This window comes from Meleagris gallopavo, chromosome 17 (genome assembly GCF_905368555.1).
Source record: "Meleagris gallopavo chromosome 17, MGAL_WU_HG_1.1, whole genome shotgun sequence".
Classification (NCBI taxonomy): Eukaryota; Metazoa; Chordata; class Aves; order Galliformes; family Phasianidae; genus Meleagris; species Meleagris gallopavo.
Genome location: NC_139420.1, coordinates 5,595,683 through 5,616,376, shown reverse-complemented (window position 1 = coordinate 5,616,376; position 20,694 = coordinate 5,595,683). Strand labels below are relative to the sequence as shown.

The following is a 20,694-nucleotide window of genomic DNA, read 5'->3' as shown; positions in this document are numbered from 1 at the left end:
TTTGCAGGCAATATAAATGCCGTACTTATGCCAGAACTGGTGAAGAAAAAAAAAGTAGACGGCAGATTTTATAGCTGATTTATGGAAGTAATTCCTAAGTAGGCTTTGTGTTCTGTTACACATGTATCACAAATTGAATATTAAGCACTTATTCAGAAGTTTATACAGGTTTTTGCTGTCATTCAGACACTAGCCAGGCAGTTTTGGAAGTGCTCTGGGGAGTTTCTGGTGTTCAGCTGATCCCGATTTTTCCCAAGCTCATAATTCTCAGTGAGCTTTTAAAACATCTGTGCTAATTTCCTGGGTGCTCAGGACTGAAAAATGCAATTAGGTTCCTATTACCCCATGTAAATTAATTTTTCATGTTTGTTTAATTCAGCCTGAGTGTAAAGTGCTTTGTAAAACTAGCAATATTTAGATCTCACCGGAAGAGTGCTCTTTCAGCACCTTCAGGTGCTGCAGTGGGAGATACAAGAAGAGGCTGCCAGGGACTGTGGGGAAGTCCAGTCTGTACATAAAGTCAATATTAACCAAATACTGTATTTGTAGGAGTGGATCCTGTGAATGCTGTAGGGCTATTTCAGTCCACGAGGCAGAAATACTTGACTTTGTGTAAAGGCTGTGGGTTGCAATATCAGGACGTGGGGATTATTTCAGAACTGGGGCAGTAATCATCAATTTTGTTTCCACATACAACTGTGAGATCATGGAATTGGTACTACTTCTACTGGCTGTATCATCTCCCTTTGACTCTTCTCCAATACTGCTTGTTATCAGCAGTACGTGCTGCAGATGGAGAAATAGATAAGCGGCAGCCCTAACCTGCAAGAATGTCACGTGCCAAGTGCAGCATTATGAAAGTGCTCTGGGGATGCAAGCCTTTGGGTCAGCTCATACAAATAATCGTTCTTGCATGGGCCTTTTAAAAGATACAGCAGTCAGGATGCTAGGTTGAATGCTGCCCATGGCAGAACTGTACCTCTCGGTTCTTGCTGCACACACTGGGAGGATAGGTGACCAACAAACACCTCGGATAGGTCTCACAGCCCTTGCTGACCCATAGATAGCACGGCAGGAGGTTTGGAGCTGTGTCGGGATGTGCAGCCACACTGTGGCCAAATGCCGCACTACAGCCTGCCTGGTTGGACTTACCTCCTTCAGTGGAGTTTGCCGTTTTGAAACCTAGTGTGTGTGATCCACTTGTGTAATCAGAAGGGAGTGTTATGGATACTAGGACATCACTAAAAAGACCAACGAATGAGACGCAGGCTTGACCTTACTGATGGTCAGCTAATGCTCTGGCACCCAGGAGAGACATGTTAAAATGTCCTTCAACAGGCACCAGTTTCCATCTCCTCTTCATCTTGCTGGTAACGTCTTTCTCACTGTTTTCTCCTGCCATGCTTCCTAGAAGCTTGGCATTTGAACAAGAACTTTAATGTGAAATTTAATCTGGAGTAGAACAATGAAGGAGAAAATAATGTAATTACTCAAATCAGAATGTGGCCAGAAGAATGGGTTTAATGTTCCTTGAAATGTAACGTATTGGAAAAAAGTAATCTCTTCTGTGCTTGTGTTTTAATGTTCATAAATGCAGTTTCTGGGATACTGGCTACAAAAAAGTGTGCCTGCTACTCATCTGCTGCTGACCCAATTAGAATTCCAGCCAACAGGGGTACATCCTACCATGTGTTCAGTGACTAACAGTTGATTTCTGGGACTTCCAGGTGGACTTAGTTGACTGGGTGGATAATATGTGGCCACAGCATTTGAAGGAGAGACAGACAGATGCTACCAATGCTATTTCAGAGATGAAATACCCCAAAGTGAAAAAGTAAGTTTCTTTAAATGCTTTCCTCTTGACCTCCTGGTTTATTTCCTTTCAAACTCAAAAGCAAGAAGGAAAGAAAATCTTTATTTATTTTCAGTGAGCAGGAAGAGAAATTGATGTGATTGATCTGTTTAAGCAGTGTAATGCTGATAGGCTGCTCCAGATTTGAAGGAGAACAATTTTGTATTTGAGAATTTTACAATGGATGCTTCATGATCTTAAAGCCTGTGTTTGGGATCTTTAGGAAAGGAATTATATATGTGTATGCCTTTTAAATTTCCCGATGCAATTTTTCTAAATATTTTCAACTGAGAAATAATCTACAATTTGAGTACATTTTCAGTCAAATCCCTTTTAAAAAGTACCTCTTTATTTCTGCATTCAGCAACTGTTTTGAAAATGACAGACTGCCTCTGATCTTAAATGATAAAGATGTGAGAGTTGTCAAATGCTGCAACAGGCTTCCTACTGAGGTGACTGATATCCTATGCCTATCAGTGTTCAAGAGATACTTGGATAATGCCCTTAACATTGCTTTATCTTTTGGTTAGCCCTTTAGTGGGAAGTTGGACTCAGCGATCTGTTTAGGTCCCTTCCACCTGAACTATTCCATTCTCCAAAAGCAGTGTCCCAAAAAGCCCCTTCGCAGGATACAGATGTCTTCCAATTCATACAGTATAATCAAAGTCCTTCTGTAGGCTGGGTTCAGATCCTTCCCAGATTCTAAACTACTAATGGCTGAAAAGTTGTTAGCTGATGCTTTGTGAAATGAGTTTGCAGTCCATTGTTAATAGGTGTGGGTCTTGCTCAAAGATTTGTTTCTGCCATTCATGGCAGTTTACTTAGCTGCTGAAGTTCCCAAGCATGGGACTTGCTGCATACATTGTGTTTCTGGTGGCAGAGGACCCTCTCAGAACAGCTTTGATAAGGATCACAGGTAGTTTGTCCTTCTCCTGCCAATCTCAGTTGTAGTCTTTGGATGAGTTTGCTAATATGAAATCACCTCATTGCTCCTTCTCTTTGAATGTCTCCTTGAAATTGTAGTGGCTTATTTGTTTTTGTTTTTTAAGTATTTGGAGTAAAGATTAGAGGAAACATACCGCTTTTGGAGGCCTGAAAATATGCATTGTAAGAAGTTCCATAGGAATGAACAACAGAAACTGGGTTTATTGTTATTAATTCAGCAGCTGTTGACTTGTATGGCCAGTGAGCAGCAGATAATCCTGGAAGCACTGAATTGACTTCACTACTGTTTCTGTTTTAGAGGCATTTTCTATTGGCCAGACCTAATGCTGGCAGCGTCTCACACTCTGTTGCTGAACCAACTTCTAGCGTTCTGCAAATTGCTTAGAACTGTTTCCAAACTGTAATGTCTAAAATAGATTGATACCAACATATACAAAGAAGCGTGCAGTCCATTTTGCACCATTTTGTCTCTTATTCCATAATAATAATGTTCTGGAAGGTGCAGATCTCCATAAAAGGAGAGGCTTTGTGGCAAGCATTGTGGGGAAGCCCTGTCCTGTGATGTGCTGAGCACGCTGATTTCAGTAGAAGTTAAAGGTACTGTATCCTGAACAAGCAAACTGCTTGTTAGGATCGTCAGATTTGGATAAGAGTGCCAAGTTTCACACATGCATCTGGAAATGTCCTATGTGACTTGTCTAAAGTTGTGCAGTCAGAGAGGAAAATAGAATTCAGGCAAATTGTTTCCCCTTCCCAAGTGGTTAGTCCACTAAATAACATGCTTTATTTATAATAAGTTAAAACTAAGGAACAGAATCATGATTAAGATCTTCAGGATTCTTGGACTGTACAAAGTAAGAAGCAAGGAAAACTGTCCCCTTACCTGGAGCAGGCGTACTCCAGATACTGAGGAAAAAATGCAGTAAGTAAACAAAACAAGGCAGAGATGGCTTAAAGGATAGGGTAACAACATGACTAACAGAATTTAGCAGAAAAAAACAGAGTGTGTTCTTGCAGTTCACTACTTGCATCATGAACTGCCAGATGGTAGGTTTCAAGGAGGGATTTTAGAGAAGTAGCAATTCAACAGATTTTGACATGGAGCTTTTCCCATGTGTGGGGGGTGACCTGTTAGAAAGGAAGGGATGCCTGTTCAAGAAGCAGACATATAACCACAGAGGTTGCTGTCACTAGCAAGGGAAGGTAGAGGTTGGCAGCTTGATAAACTAGTAGATGTGATAGGTAAAGGGAAGTTAAACAGTGGAAGACTAGGTGCTTGAAATGTGAAAATGGAGTTTGTCATGGGGAAAGAGTTGCTGTGCATAAAGGTTAAAGGCAAGCATGATGCAGCTGGAGTGAGAGTTTAAGAGGGTGATCTAGTGAGCATCATCTAGCAGAAAGGGTAGAGAAAGATGATTTACAGCATTGGTGGCACAAAATTTTTATTGGTCTGTAGAAGGAACAAAGATAAATTTAAAAGCAAATATTGATAGTCTAGGAGCGCCAGAGAAGTTGTCTTGGATAAGGACAAAGCTCCATGGTGCTCAGTAACCTGTCTGCTGTTGCCTGCTGACATAGCTGCTCTGGGAGGAATGGGAAAACAGCATGAGCATAAAATGAAGCAGCCCCTTAATAGACTTCTAAACTTCCACTGTAAGCAGTTCAGGCAGGGACTTCTTGAGCTGGAAGTGGTTTCTGTGTGCTTAGTGACTCTCAGGAGATTTTTCTTCTTTAAACTTGTCCAGTTTAAATATGAAATCCTCAAGAGATTAGCTTTCTTCACTGCTGGGAATTCCCACTGCCCCTTTCCTGTATAGATACCAGTCCCAGCTATTGCTGTGAGTGCCCAGAGGGCATGAGCCCTTATTAAAGAGATTGTGTTCAATCATGGAGCTAAATGTCAGTGCTGTCACTTGTTTCACATGTCCGGTTTGTTTCTGCAAATCTCCAGTATTCATATTCTTTAATTGACTGTTGTTGCTTAGAAATTGGATTGTTTCATTTCATTTTGGTTTTTAGCGTTCTCATAATACTGACTTTGCAGTATGCGATACCCACCATTAACGTGTTCCCTACAAACAAAAAGCACTCCAGCGAGCGCGTTGCAGTTTTGCAGACACAGATGGCATTACCAGACACAAATGTCTGTCTTGGCTCCTGCACATTGAGTTCCGTGCTGGGAGTGAAGTTAGAGAACGCTCCATCTGCTGCGCTGCTTCGGTTACTAGGAGTGCTACACGTGCTGGAGGCTGCTGTGGCTTTCACTTGGATTTGCACCATTAACTTTAAAAAAAAAAATAAAAAATAAAAAAAATCAGGGTAATGAGGTTATTCATCTGTCTGTAAGTAAATGACTACATTCCTAATAAGAGCCTTAGAGGACTGAATTAAGTGAGGAACTGTTTATGTTAAAAATAAGTAGAACTTTCCAAGCAGTGCATCTTAAGCAGCAAGAAAACATGAGAAGTTAGGGACTGGCCTGCTGAGGTGGTGGTGTGACAAAATTCAAACTGATGTAAGTTGGCATTGCCCCTGAAAAACTGTCCCATGCCCACGTTGTTCCATCTTTACTGCCAGAACATGCTGTTATACAGCTGCAAAGTAAACTGGACTAGAAATTGGTCTGGCTGAAAATTGACTCGGAAATAAAGAAAAATTGGTCACTTTTCAGGCCATTCCAACCACCACATGATTGCATGGATGTTTGTGCCAACTGAGAGGCAGTGCAAGAGCACGACAAGATCATGGCAGGGGGATTGCAGGCAAAGTCCTGCAGTTCATACGAGGTGCAGATCTGTGTGGTGTTGGGAGAGCAAACAGCAGCTCACTGCTGCTGGGATCGCAGAGCCTGTTTACAAAGCAATGGCAGCAAAATAGAAACTCTTCCAAGCCTCAATCACTGCAGCAGCCTATTGGCCCTCAGAATTCTTCTTATTACTTAGAATTACACTGCTATAATAGATCTCTAGTATTACTGCTGTCCTTCAATAATGGATGATATAGGGGGATAGAACTTGATCTCTTGAGGTCCCTTTCAACCCCCGTGATTGTGTGATTTTACATGAAACATCGATTTGCTCACAAAAGGGTACTGCTCTGATACAATACACTGTTAGCCCTGCTTTTCCCTCTGCTAGGCAGTCACTCAGCCATCCATTCCTTTCTATTCCTTCATTCCTTTGCTAAGCAGAGATGGATTTAAGCAGATGCTAAAATGTTCCATGGAGCTGTGGTCTAATTAGAAGCTGAGGGTGTGCCTCTGGGGACAGAAACTGCCCTTTGAACTGAGGGAGCTCGCAGGTCCCACAAGGCAACCTGGTGCTGTTGAATGCATATGTGACACTTCTGTGCATGGTGTGTGTCATTTGTGAATCGTTTTAGATACAAAACTGCCCCATAGATATAATTAAGTGCAAGAAAATGAGACCAGTAAGCACGAGTTCTCAAACTTCTTAAGCCAGCCAGGTAAATACAACTTCATGTCTTCAATTTGATGCGTTAGAATCAAATCTTCCCTTGTGTACAGCTTGGAGGACTTGCAGACTCACATGTTCAGCTGAAATAAATGCTGGTCTTTGAAACTCCTTGTGGTGTAGCTGAGCAGCCATGTCACAAAGATGGAGAAATGCACTGCATCTGTAGATGCCAGAGCGCTATTCCAGCTTCATGTGCTCACAGGGCAGACAGGCCAGGTTTTTGCAAATTGGCAGGTTGGTTCATTTCTTCGTAGCCATTGCTGCCTTCTCAGAAATTTAAGCTTCCAATTAAGAGAGAGGCCTCTCGCTTCTTCAAGTTCAAATGTAACCTCCCCACATTAGCTGAATGCGCGCCATAGTGGTGAGGTTTGCAGCCAGTCTGAAATGGTAGCTGGGTGCAGCTCTGCTGTTCCTCTCTGTGAGCTGTCCGTGCCAAAATCCGATGGCTGGAATGTAAATAACTCCTTCCTTGTGAGGTCCCGCATGCAGCAGGAGGCACGCCGGGATCAGGAGTGCAGTGGCGCCTTGGTGCTTCACGGCACGTTGGATGGGAGCGGGGCGAGGTGGGACGAGGTCGGCATCAACTGCTCTCTTTGCTACCGGTGTGATCTGGATTTCTGATTGCTTTGTAAAATCTCTAGCGCAAACCGAGGCCGTCCCTTATCTGGTGCGTTGTTTTTGTCTGCCTGACTCAGCCTGTAACCCCCTCAGGGCAGGCACCAGGTCCTTTATGTGCTTTTGAAGTGCCTGCCGCACGCTCCACCTTTAATGATTAGTTCCTCTGTGGTCTGGAGAGGCGATGCTTTGCCTGAACAGCTCCTCACCTCAGGCCCTGCTCCCGGCGGGGGATCCGGGGCTGTGGGCTTCGCTGTGTCCTCGGAAGGCGGAGCTGGCCCCGAGGCTGCAGGTGGGTGCCCGCGCCCTGCTTGCAGGCTGGGGGTCCCCACTCTGCGAGGGGGAAGCTGGGGAGCTCTTTCCGTGAGGGTCCCATCACGTGGGGGGAGGCCACGGTCCTTCCACGAGGGGAAGACGGGTCCCCTTCTCCTCGTGACGGACCCGGGGCCCTCGGGCCTCCCGCAGGGGCTGCGGGCGGGGTGGGCGCTGCGGGGGCCGGTGGGGCCTGGGCGGGGGTGGGGCGGCGGAGGACGGCAGAAGGGGCCGCGAGCGCTGGCCCCGTGTCTGCCCGGTGACAATGGTTCCTTTTGTCTGGCGGCGTAATTTGTGGCTTTCGGTTACGGGGCCCCCGTGCGGGAGCGTGGCTCGGGCCGTTAGCGTTGCCCGGGGCGGAGGTGAGGGGCAGCGCCGAGCCGCTCCGTCCTGCCCGCCGCGGGGCCCGCTCCTTCTCCCCGCTTTGGCGCTCGCGGTCGGCTCATGGGTTTGTGGTATTCGGTTTCAGGCTTAGGGATTTCAACCAGCCGGCGCTGCTCCTGGGAGGAAGGAAGAGTGAGCTATACTTTTCTCATTGGCCCGAACAAAAAACAGAAGCCTCTGCTGGGGTTTGGGAGTGGTTTATGGGCTGAGCTCAGTGGCAGGGGAGCCCTCGCAATGCCAGAGGGAATAGAGCCGTATGGTGCACGATACCTAATGCGAGAGAAAAGGAGCTGAGCTCAGGGTAATGCCGCCTGCGTGTGCTCACGCGTCTCCCCCGAGTCCGTGTGCATGTGCATTTCCCTGCCTGCGCGCGTGCCTGCGCCCGTGCGCGTCTGCATCCTGCCGTGTCCGCTGCTGTCTTTGTTTCGCTGTTTGCTTGTGGGTTCGGAGCGATGCGTGGCGAGTGCATTGTGGGTTTGCCTGCCAGCGTGGTGCGTGCGGAGCAGCGGCTCCGCGTTGTTTCTGCCTCCGTCTGCTTGGTGGTTGCCTTCCTTTGGATCATCCCCCGTGCTCGTTTTGGGGGATGATCTTCCCTGTGAGTTCGCAGCTTACTCCATGTTTCTCTGCATCCTTTCACTAATGGTTTTCCCCAGATTTTTTTGGGGGGGAAGTTCTTCTTTCCCTTATACCTTAGACCCTTCTTCCAAAATAACAGTGCATTAACCTAAACAATTCCCGGCTGTTGGAGCATGAAACAAACTCCGGTGGGGAAGGGAGGCTCTCTTATAGGAGATTACAAGCAGCTGCCTGGTGGTGGAAGGCCCACCCTGGTGCTATGCAGGGGTTGGATGTGGTGGAGAATGACTGAAGTGGGGCATTCTTTGCATCACCTGTGCTCTCAGACCGTACCTCCAAGGTTGTGTCCCCTCACACTGCTTGGGGTTGTGCTCCCCTAACCCCATTACCTGCTGTGGCCCTGCATTTCTATCAGTGCTGTTACTGTGCGACAGCTCTTTTTTAATAATAATAATTATTGCGGTTGCGTGTGGTACAAAAAACCTGAAAAGTTGCTCCTTCCCCACAGCAGCAGCAGCTGCTGGAGCAGCAGTGTGTGGGGCTGCGCGGGGCCATGTGACTGCGGCGCGTTGGGAAGGAAGCGCAGAGGTCAATGCAAAGGCATTGTGCCAGGCGGGCTGCGGGCTGCGGCCCCTCCGCGCTGCGGGGCCGGACAAAAGCGGCCCGGTGGGGTGGGTGAGCAGCAGAAACCAAAGGGGAGCTACGCTGTGTAGTGGCTCCGTTGTGGATGGGATGAAAAAAAGGTGTTTTTGTAGTTGGAGATGAGCTGTATGTTTTTGTTAACCACCATTTGCGTGGCTTGTGGCACCCACCTGGATTGGAATGGAGGTTGTGTGTAGAGAGCTGCAAGAAATCAGAGGGAAATGGACAAAAACGTGTGTTGGCGCTGCTCTCTGCCTGGGTGTTTTCTCACACAGCTAAATTCCCAACGCTTGGGTTTGACAGGACACGAATGCTGTTGTTTCCTATCTGAGTGCAAACAGATCAACAGCTTCAGGTTGGTGTTAGTTGCTGGTGGATGGGCGCAGCCAGAAGATGACGAGTTTGCCTTCAGGCCCTGCAGTGCCCCCTGATCGGGGTCTGCACAGGTAGCTCAGTCCTACGGAACTGATCATGCCGTGCATGGCTCGCTTTCCACAAACAAAAGGAATCAATTCCAAAAGGTTTGGATTTCTACTTAAGCACAATGCAAACCCCTCGTCCTCAGCGCTGCCTGCAAACCGAGGGTTTGTTTTATTCGCCATGATTCAATCTGTGACTTTCTGCACTTTGGCTCAAAGAAAGGTGACTTCCTTCCTGGGCTTTTATTGGTTTTAATTTCTGTCTGACTTCTCGTAATCAACAACATCTTGGTGGGCTGCAACATGAAAGGAGAAATTTAAGAGGAAAAAAAAAAAGCATTTGGGAGGGAAGGACTCGTATTTTGAAATGGAGCATATTGAGAGTCTAGCCAGCCCCTGGGCTAGCTGGGATTCCTGAAGCACACCGGCTGCCCCGGGGTATTTCTCCGCTCCCGCTCCTGGGGGCGCCGTGAGGAGAACCCGCGCGCCGCGCCGAGCAGAGCCGTAATGGCGGGCGGCGGCGCGGGACCCTCCGACCCCGGCCCGCCTTCCTGACAGCGCTGCGTGCCGGCCTGTCAGCCCGGGCTCGCGGCGGTTGCTAGGCAGCGGCTCCTGGGGCCGAGGGCCGCGCTGATTGGTCGGGCGGCCGCAGCCTATCGGCGCGCGGGACGTTGCACGCCGCCTGCATACTGCTGAGCCTCTCGCCACCTGGATGTGCCGAGAAAAAGGCACGGTGCTGTGATACCTTTTTTTTTTTTTAAAATCATTTTTATTTTTCCCTCCACCTCCCCTTTCTGGTACTGTTACCGTAACCAAAAAAAAAAAAAAAAAAAAAAAAAAAGCCAAAACAACAACAAAAAAACCCCCAGCCCTAAAAAATCTCCAAACCAAAAAAAAATAAACCCATTCAGGCCATGAAACGGAGACCGGAACAAGGAAAAGAGGTTAGTGGGTTAAACGGTGTGCGTTTCCTGCGGCCGCAGGGCGCTGCAGCTCGGCCATCGCTCAGCGCCGGGCCGGGGGGCTGCGGGCGGGGGACGCCGCCGGGAGAGCCGCACCGAGCGGCTGAGCTGACGGGTTGGGTGCCTGGCCATGCTGCCGGCCGCGGCCTGGCTGCCTGCTGCTGCTGGGATGCCGAGCGATGGGAACAAAAAGGAGCTAGCTCGCCGAGCGAGGTCTCTGCCCCACGCTCCTTGCTGGAATGGCAGCGGTGGCACGCAGGTGATGAGAGCTTTTATGGGCAAATGTGATTTTTCAGAACTTGGAGGCTATCTGCGTACAACTCATGGTGAAGGTTATGTCTGAGCATGAAGGAGAGCGTGGAGTGGAGCATCCAGCGACGGGCGGTGCTGTGCTGCTTCTGACAGCATAACTCCCAGCCTTCCTCCATTCCCCGACTCTGGGAGCTCCTGGTTGTCCAGACAGCAACTCCAACTTGGAGATGCACGTTTTTCAGTGACAGGCTAATTATCATTACAGACAAAAACCTCTGTGCTGTAAATGCAAAAATATGATTGGTTGGAAATTGTATTGCGCATGCAATACCCTGTAAATTAAGATATGAAAAATACTGTTTCAGACTGATTCTGTTTTGTCTTTCGCTCTGCTTTTAGGTACTGTTTGATGAGTGTGAAAGGATGCTTCACTGATTTTCATATTGATTTTGGAGGCACTTCAGTGTGGTATCACGTTTTCCGTGGGGGGAAGGTAAGTGAACCTTGCTTGATGTTTGTTTTTATTCCTCTCTGCCTCTTATGGCGGGAAGGGGTTGCTTGCTTTTGTTTTTCTTTCACTTTTCTTGTTTTTTTTTCTTTCTTCTTTGCTAGTCAGTTGTCAGTCTGTTTCAGTTACCTTTGATGTAGATGCAGTTTGCAGAACTGGAAGGACACTGTTCACCTTTATGAAACAAGCAAGTGTTTTGTTTGAAATCTGTAATGCATGTGTTGTTGGTCGTGACTTTGTGCATGTTATTGCTGTGTGGGTAGAAGTGTCATGCAGAGTATGTGGCTGTGTGTACCCTTGTTGGGTCACAGTGCCCTCATAAGTCACCTTCCGTAGCTGGAGCTTTACTGTATCCTTTTAGAGATTTCATGGTCCTTCTGTGTGCACATTACAGCTGAGTTGAAGTGTTGCAGAATAGAGAAATGTTAAAATGTGAGCATAGCCACACATGCTGTATATCTTCACTGGTTTAGGTTGCTTTTCCTAATTGTAGTGTAGACAGCATAAGGTGGGTACTGATATAAGTGGAACAGATTAATCATCCCTGTTGTACAGACACCGTTAATCTCTGTGTACAATGAAGTTGTGCTATACCAACATACTGTTTTGAACTGAAAGTGAATTGTGCAGACATCTTCTGAATGAAATGTTTCATGGAAGAGAGATGACAACTGACAGTTATCTTGCCACTTCCAGCACGTAATTGCTGCTGCTGTCTGCTCTGGACCTCAATGTACAGTACCTGGAAAATGTGTTTTATGCAGAAAGCAGGCTTGGTGCTCTGCATTCATTTCTCTAACGTAGGATAAACTTCCTGGAATTTCTCAGCTGTATATTTTTGTTGACTGTGGGTAATAGTTACATCTTTGCTTTATTTTTAGATCTTCTGGCTGATTCCGCCTACTCTGCAGAATCTAGAACTTTATGAAGAATGGGTTCTCTCTGGAAAGCAAAGTGATATCTTTCTGGGAGACAGGGTGGAACGATGCCAAAGAATTGAACTGAAACAAGGCTATACATTCTTCATTCCTTCAGGTATCACTTGCTAAATGTTTTTGGAATCACTGGAATTGTTGTGCTTGGCTCTCTGTACAGCAGTTCTTCACATCTAAGGCCTGTGCTGAGCTCTTTATTCGCTGTGGCAAGGAAGGACGAGGGGCTGAATACATTTGATTTCCCAGGAATTGTCTCATTCAAACTGAGGATGTATATGCAGTGATCACTTGAGAGAGGCCCTGGGTCTCTGGGGCTGTCAGTCCACCACTTCTCAGAGGCGCTGTGACTTTTGTTACTGCTGTTGGTTTTTTTGGAAAAAAACTTTTCTGTTTTTTTATTTTGAGGTAAAATTGCTGTTAAATATATCCAGTGACCAGTGATCCATTCTGGCAAGTTTAACCTGTGTTTCAGTTATCTATGACTTTGCCACTGTCTGTGGTCTGAGGTGGATTGATTCCTGACAGAGCCCAGTGGAGATTGCTCTGTATGGAAGAGCAGGTGTTGCCCTCCAACAAAGTTGCTTTGTGGTGAAACAATGTTATTTAATGATTATAATTCTTCAGGACTTGTGCTGATGGAGGTTGTGCTGTGGGTATGGATGTCTGCCAGTGGCCCAGGCGTGCCATAATTTTACACTGCTGCCTGCCTCAGTGGCAAGGTTGCACGACTCAGGCTCTTCCTGCAAAGCAACCAAACAGTTGCTGCTTTGAAGGCTGGTGTCTTCAGACCTTTATTCTGCTGCCTAAAATAGTTTAAGGATGGTGCAATCTGTAACGCTCTTCATTTCAAGTGATATCAAGCTTTGCTCCTTTTGTCTACTATGGGTCTGCAAGCTTCTTTATAATGATGTAATACATTGCCTCTGTCTAGTGGAGCTTACCAGGAAAATAAGTATTGATAGCCTTTTTACATGACAGAAGGACTGCTTGGTAGTTCTTCAGCTTCTAGAATTACTCTGCAGAGATAAGATTGTGACAGATTTTTTTTAGCCTTAGAGATGGATAGAATGCAGGTCATGAAAAGACATCGATAATGTTCTTGCTAACTGGGGAGCATTATCAGTATCAACTGAAGTCTGCAAATTTGCACATTTGGTAAGTATTTGGTCAGAATCAGCTTGGGGGTGACAGGTAAAAGGACCTGGAGGATGGAGGAGTTAATCCATTAAAGGAATTAGGCCTTCCCTTGAAACAGGTCAGAATGTGCTGTTACTGTTTGAACTGGGTGTTTGAGTGTGCCTGTGCTGTTTGCTTAGATCCGTTACTGCATCTTCATATTTATCTTCGTTCCCTTGTGAGCAGCCTCCTACGAATAAGACTTTCTGTGTGTTAGTTTAGTCACATACAGCTGGAGTACAGCAAGTTGTAGGAGATTATACAGGACACAACTGTGGCATGGTGGCTGAAGTGTTCCCACACTTTTTTTTTACTATAGTTTCTGTTTTCTTAGGAACACCCCTAGCACAGAAATGCCAATACCTCAGTTATTGTAGGCCCCATGGCATGTTTGAAAGATAGATATGAATAACTTCTCCTTAAGTACCTGATGGATTTCAGAGGTTTTTGTTCTGCTGTATATCGTTAGAAATCTTCACAAATCTCTTATGTGAAACAACAATATTTTCACGTTAGTTAAAAAAGTAGGAAATGCCCAGTTGAAATTGTTCCAGGTCAAATTGAGCAGAGCCTTGTCAGAGAGGTCAGTTCTTGTGACCTTTGCTGTGATTTGTGAGAGTATCACACTGGTTTATGTTAGAATGTGTTTTGTATGTGCTTTGTAGCTCTTAGTGCTTAGGCTCTGGTAATGGGTGCCTGTAAAACCAGTCTGTCCCACGCTTTCAGTTGAGCCTGATAAACTCTTAACCAGCCTCAACTCGGGTGCAATGGTTCATGCTCAGAAAGTGTGGAATGGTAAAGCTAGTGCTCAGCTGGACTGTGAATGAAGAACATTGCAGTGAAGGGCCTTTTGCATAAAATATCCTGCTGTGCTCTCATTTTCAAGTCATTTTTGGGGGTGGTCCTAGCAATGCTGTTATATCATCACAGCGCAAAGGATGAAGTAGGTAGAGAAGGCTGTAACAAGACACATGGGGGAGTAAGATCATAGGCTTGTGGGAGATGGAAGGTTTCTTTGAGAATCTAGGATCAGCAGTAGATCCAGTAAATCCTTGAAACTACAAAGCAGTTGCACAAGAATGGGAGTTATTCTTTCAGAAGGCATAATTATAGTGCTCACCAGGGCCTCAGGGTATTTCCCTCTGCATCACTGCCTTCGTCTTTTCAGGATTAGGCTTAAACCAGTTAATTTCTACCTATGCTTCTAACCCTGGAAAGCACTGAGAGGCATGATCACAGCTGTGGAATCAAGGAGAAAATTGTCCAAGTATTATCAGCATAGTGAGTCACTGTGGGTCAAAGTGCACCTTGCAGTATTTTAGGAGGCCCTCCCAGCTGTAGGCTTGGGGGAAGTTAAGCTGGGGTTCTGAGGGATGCTGAGTCTGTTGCCTTGCATAGGACCCAAGCTGCACATTTCATGGCCCTGTAGGGCTCTTCCCAACAAGTGATGCACTGTTACAAGCTCTCACCTCCTACTTTACCAGTTCCCACTGATGAGTCAAGGATGATCAACTCTGGTAAAGTCTGCAGTAAAGTGGTAATTTAACTAAGAATGTGGCCTTTTTTGTTAGTATAATCTAAACTGATGTCAACATTTAATTGTCAGTTGACAAATATACCACTTTCTGATGTGTTGAGGATTTAGCCAGACTAATGTTCAAGATGTGAGAGCAGCTGAGAGATCAAGAGGAGAAGGAAGCAAGAGTTACTATCTGTGTTAGCACAATTTTTTTTTCCCCTGTAGAAATCTGGTTTGTTTTCCTAGGATGGGAGATCACTTGTCCTTGTTAATAAAGACATAAGTAAAGAATGCTGTGGCCCTAGGCTGTGAGCACTGTGTATGTTATCACAAGAAATATTTAATCTTTCAAATGGCTCAGTGTTCAACATGGATGAAATGTGGAGAAGGTAAAGTGTCTTGCTGTGATGCAGTGTATGGTGGATGCTGCATATCTGATCCATCTGCCAACCAGAAGGGGCATTTATAGAGTGCTTCTCTTTTGAGGTATAAACTGTGATGTTCCCAAAGAGGAAGAGCATAATCTCAGTGTGCAGCTGTTGTCTCAGCAGGGACACGCAACAATGTCATCAGTCACAAGTGTAGAGCTTGTCCAGTGTTGTTTGTGCTGTTAGCTGTACAGGGAGTGTGTTCAGTGATGGTTTGCACTGGGGATATGCAGAGTGAGAGCACTTGGGTACACTGAGGTGTAAACTATGGAGATAGTATTCAGGTGTCTCTGATGATGGTGTGAGGGGCAGACTGAGCTGGCGTTTGGGCAGCATCCCCCTGATTTCTGCCACTCAGGATTACTGTAGGCACTTGTCTCTGGCTTGTATGCGGCCACTTGTTCTTCACTTAGATACTGACTGCTGCTTCTCTGCAGCCTGCTGGAAATGCACTGCTCACTAAGTCAGTGCAGATGTGTTAGCCTGTTCTTGAATGCTTTTAGTGCTTGTCCTTTTGCTTTGAAAGTAAATAGCTTTCCTCTTTTACGCCACCAAGTGACTTCAGTGGACCCTGTTCTCTCCCTACTTCTTACCCTTTATGTTCTCCAGTCTTCATGCCCTGTAAACCACTTTTTGCTTCTTTCCTTCTGCTTTTTTTTTTTTTTTCCTGAGTTGTTTGTTATTAAAGTGGTGCTTTATGTGTGGAATTCTCTTCTCATCTTGATTCTCAGAACATTCATCCTTCTTGTGTACTTCTAAACTTGGCTCCCAAGCTCAAAATTAAGCTTAACCAAAATAAAAAAAAGTCCTTTTTCAATCCAGGTGCTCTTTTGAGTTTTTATCTGTTGTTTTGATGGTAAGTGTTCAGGGATCTGATGGGGATATTGTCTGTATTGTCCTCTATGAGCAAGATATTGCAGTGGCATGAGATACGCTAAGGTCATTTGTTTCTTTCTAAGAAAAAATTCTATATATGTTCCGAAACATTCTGCTATATGAGCCATTGTGAGCTATTTGGCTCATCTTTATGTCTGTAGGTAGCAGTCCAAGCGGGATGCCAGTCCGTGGTGCAGGAAGTCACTGTACATTTCCAAGAACTGAATGATGTGCTGCCATTAGATGTTGTCGAAGCACTGATTTATTGGCCTTTCCCATGATCAAAATCTGGAGAAGGTAACCTGCTGGCAGCTGGCATGGTGTGCCTCTCTGCTTTCTCTTAAACTTCTCACTGGTGTGGCTGCATGTTTCTCTTACAAAAGCTATGCTTCACCTTGGAGTTTGGCAGTCCTCCATAGAGGAGAAAAGCCGTTTGTTTTGCTTTACTTTTAATGTTCTTTATAATGTGCCGTGGGGCCTTGCACATGGAAAGATGCTATTAAAATCTTTAATTTCTTGAGAGATGAAAAATGAGCCACAGTCGAGCAAAATATTCTCATTGTTCTGTGATGATTGTTATGGTAACTTGAGAGTGCTCCAAACTTCTGGTTTTCAGTCAAATGCAGAAATAATGGCTTTTCTTGGAAGAATGTTTTTTGGGAAGGAAAACGAACAGAAAGGGATGTTCTGTGCTAGACTGTAGGCAGCAACCAGCAAGGATGCAGAGCGCTGCAGATACGGCATCAGTGGTTATCAGCACCACTCTGCCTGCTGTAAGTGCACGGTCCAAGGTGGCCTCTGCTATGCCAGCCAGTATTTGATGAATTATTGAGTAATGGGCCCAGAAGGTAGCACACAGTCTTTCTATTAAGGAGGATGTCAGGCTATTAAAATCTGACTGGTAAATATTTTTTTGCAGGGAGTTGTGCTAGGGCTGTGTAACTGCCTGGCTATTTTCGGTTGCTGTTTGCTTTTTCCATTTCAGGAGCTTCCCCTGACATTAATGGAAGCTCCATGCTTGGAACCTGTAGGGACTGAGCGATGGGGATCAGTGGAGAGCATCACAGAGGAGAGTTTTTGCCTTGAATGTCTGCTTTCAGATAGAAGGTGACAGCATAACATTGAATTTTAGTTCTGTTCCTCTGCAGCACTCTGCCTGATTCTCATCAAATTATGTAAGATTGAGAATTGCTGAGTTACCTACATTACTGGGGACAAATTAAGTTTTTACTCTTAAAACGTAAACATGGCATTTCCTAGTTATACTTGGTTGTGGATGCCATTATGACACCATCATTTGTTTTGAACGGAGAGAAATAACGTCTCACTTGCTGGCAGTGTCCACTGGAAGGTCATCTCTTGTCACTTTGGTTTTTATTTTTGAGACTGGACTGTTTCAGCTTTTCCAGACTAAGCTGCTACAGAAGTGTAGGAAAATGTGTATGTTTTCTATGTTACAAAGCAAAATACCTGTTCAGTTTCTGCTGGAAGCAGATGTACCATAGGTTTGCCTTGGAGCTGGTAGTCAATTTGCCCCATAGCTTTACTTGTTAATAATCTTTTTTATTATTCTCAGATGGATAATTGCATTCGTGAAGGTGCAGTAGGAATTTGCAGTCCTCTGAAATCATCTAACAAATTTGCAATATTTAATGATACTTGTTTGATAAAATTCATAAGATAATGAGATTGTATCTTTCTTTTAGCTGTTCAGAAAAGGTTTTTTTCTACTGTTAATTTTACCTTCTTGATTTACTGGAGATGATAACATCTAAATATTCAAGCCTTTCATAGGAACGGTGGAATAATTTGTAACTGTAAAGCAGCTGAGGGTATTTCAGAGTCTCACCAATAAAATTCCTGCTCAGCGCTGGTTTTGCTTCATAATCTAGGATTATTTTGAGAAGGGAGAAATGCTCATTAATCACCGAGAGCTGAAATAAAAAAGATAACTTCAGAAACAAACCGAAGTGGGCAGATCCCACCGTGCCCACAGATGGCACGGAGCTGCACCAGCAGCACCAAGTGTGGGGAACAGTGCTGCCTCCGGTGCGCGGCGCCTCTGAAGGAGGGCTGGCCTTGCCAAGCACTGGTGAGCAGCACTGCTATTGAGGCAGGCCGACTGAAACCGATCACCTCTGAGGAAGTTTTCTATTTATTGATTGATCCCTGAGGCCACACAGCCTCTGTGTGTCTCTCTCATCTGTATGATTTAGTAGTAGCTTTAGATAATGTTCAGCAGGTGCTTTTGTTTGTCTTTCAACCAGAAAGGAACAATATTTTCTTCCCTCAACTTCTGGATTTTTTCCTATCTTTGATCCTTTTTTTCTGTTACTATGCCAGTGTTGGTTTTTTTTTTTTCTTTTTTTTTTTCAGCATTAAGTATAAAATTAAACTTGTGGTATGATATTGTGTGGCAACCTCACCCCCACTTTTTTTTTTTTTTTGAGAATATTGCTGTCTTTCAGAACGCTACCAAGGTGAGAACTGTTATTCATCTCTTGCCACACAACAAGTCTATGTAAACAGCAGAAAGCAATGGCTGAGGGGGAATTGGTGCCTCTCTTCAGGTGCAGGCAGGGTCCATGGGTGTGGATGATGGTGAAGCAATCCCAGTGGCCTTCATTTTTGCCTCATGGATATGTGCACCTTCTTTAGAGGTCTCCCTCTTTACAAACCATTACAGCTGGGAAGCTTCCAACATGGGTGTTTTTGTTTTCTGTGGTCACAATGAACATTCATCCTCACGATTTGAGCTCTGCCTATGTGTATAATCTGTAGAAATTAATTGAATGTGCCACCCAAGTTTATCTGTTCCCAGAGCTCGTTTCCACAAAATACTATGCTTGTGGAAAGTGTTTCCTGCTTTCTGCTTGTCTCTTTCCTCCTACTTCTGTTTTTCTGGTATTGGTGTCTTCAGTTTTTCTCAGTACACACTCTTGTTAATATTAGAACAGATTTTTTTTTTCCTTGTAGCTTCTGTGCCAGTCCTCCTGTGTTCAGGAAGACACTGTCAGTTCTTCATCTTTTTTAGACTAATCTTGCACATAGTGTCCTGTGTCCCTGGAACACACCTTTCCATGTTTGTGTCGCTGCAGTTTTAATATTTCGTGTTCCTCAGGCAAGCTGAAACTATTTTGGGATGCAGTGTGACTGCAGAACGCTCTGCAGCTGAGTGGCCAAGATCCTCCCAGCAGGTGACAGCTCTGCCAGGGCTGTGCCCTCCCTGTGGCAGCAAGTGAGCTGCTGGAGATCCGGCGTGTCCCTGGAACCCATGCGGAATGGGGGGCACCCAAATATTGTCCTTACTCATCTCTGAGCCACACGTGGAAATTGTTTTGCTCTGCTTTGGATAGAGGTAGCGAACTTGACTTCCGAGGTTTTTATGGTCAGTGGCTTTCTGTGGGTTGCTTGATCTCTGGTTTATTTTTAATCTATTTCCTAACCCTAGTGGATTTCAGTGCTTTGTTGTTGAGAAGTATGTCATTAAGGAACAGGTCTTTCTGTCTTATTATTGGTAATATGTGTATCTCAAAGGGCCTTAGTTCAGAAGGTAGGCATTTACATCTGTCGATTGAAGTGCTCATTGTTAGTTAATGAGTAGCTATCTGTTTTATAAACATAAATAGGGAATTAATTATTATCCGCAGAACCAGACGTTGTCTCAAGTATTTCAGGGAAGTCCTTTAGTTTGCATCTCTTCTAGCTTTCCAGTAACAACACTGAAGCTCATATGCTCATATGAAGCTTTATGTTAGATAATCATTCTGTTGAGGAATTGCCATGTTTGGGAACCCATTTTTTGGAGCTCATGGCATCATTGGCTCGTGTTTCTCTTGGCTGATGTTGGGGCTGCTACCAAGGAAGTCCAGAGGCCATTAGTACGAAGATCCTTGACATTTAATAGGACAGAGTTGAGAGGTTGGGGAGCTTGTGATGAGACTGAAACCCAAAGAGCAAGGAAAAAATGAAATCGATTGCACTCCAGTGTGGAATTTTCACTGAGGAAATAGAATTTGTAGGAAGAGGCCACTGTGTGGGTTGTATTGAAAAGAGGCACTTGAAAAACAGAAGGGTGTTTTGATAGTGTTTGTTTTATTTCTTTGTAAAATGAAGAATATTTGTTTTACCTTTCACAGATGTCTATAAAGCCAGGTTTCAGCTCAGTTAATCAGTTGCTCTTAATTGGGTTGTAATTCTTTGATAACAGACTGTATTTAGAATGATGATGAAGATTCCATGGAAATAACTTGCTGCATCTCTCAATCTGTTCATACGTGGATTGATGTGTGCTGGGGGAGCTGCCATGTAAGCCAGTGGTGAGGGCTGCTCCATGTTGTGCTGGTAACTGGCTGCTTCTGCCTGGCCTCTGCCACCACTCAGTTGTGTAGCAGTGCACCAGGCGTTCCACTTGTTGGAGCTTCAGTTTGTTCATCTCTGGAACTGACAAACTGAATTACTGTGCCAGCGATTTTGCCACCTATCCAGTAAGTCAGCTCTGGGGACTTAGCAGCAGATATGCTTCAGTGCAGAGTTTCCATTCTTTCCCCTAAACTCTAGAAATCTTTGAGTACCTGGTGGAAGCACTAAATGCCTTGACCTTACATCTTTTTTTTACTTCCCAAAGACCAGAGTCAGGAATGTCATTAATCTTGCCAGTAGTTTGCTCTTAGTACAGACTGATGTATTTCATATGAGGTGATGAACTGCTTTGGCTGAAGTTCTTTTTTTTTCTATGGTTGCCGAATTACCCTTAAAGGAAGGAAAAAAAAATCCTCTCTAGTTGGTTATTCTTGATTTTCAAACATGCTGAATGG

General features: G+C 45.0%; 1 protein-coding gene across 11 annotated transcripts in view; it reads left to right on the top strand.

The window, feature by feature from the left end:
- KDM2B (lysine demethylase 2B) overlaps nt 1-20,694 on the top strand; it is a 100,113-nt gene that overhangs the window by 20,364 nt on the left and 59,055 nt on the right. For 7 of the 11 annotated variants that reach the window (XM_010720116.4, XM_085238905.1, XM_085238908.1 and 4 more), the window contains exons 6-8: nt 1,728-1,834; nt 10,835-10,928; nt 11,825-11,978. In XM_010720116.4, coding sequence (XP_010718418.2) covers nt 1,728-1,834; nt 10,835-10,928; nt 11,825-11,978 — 355 coding nt within the window. Of the gene's footprint in view, nt 1-1,727; nt 1,835-7,043; nt 7,181-7,737; nt 7,886-9,801; nt 10,166-10,188; nt 10,443-10,834; nt 10,929-11,824; nt 11,979-20,694 lie in introns of those variants that run through there. The other 4 variants (XM_085238914.1, XM_085238912.1, XM_085238913.1 and 1 more) reach the window with 4 other exon arrangements.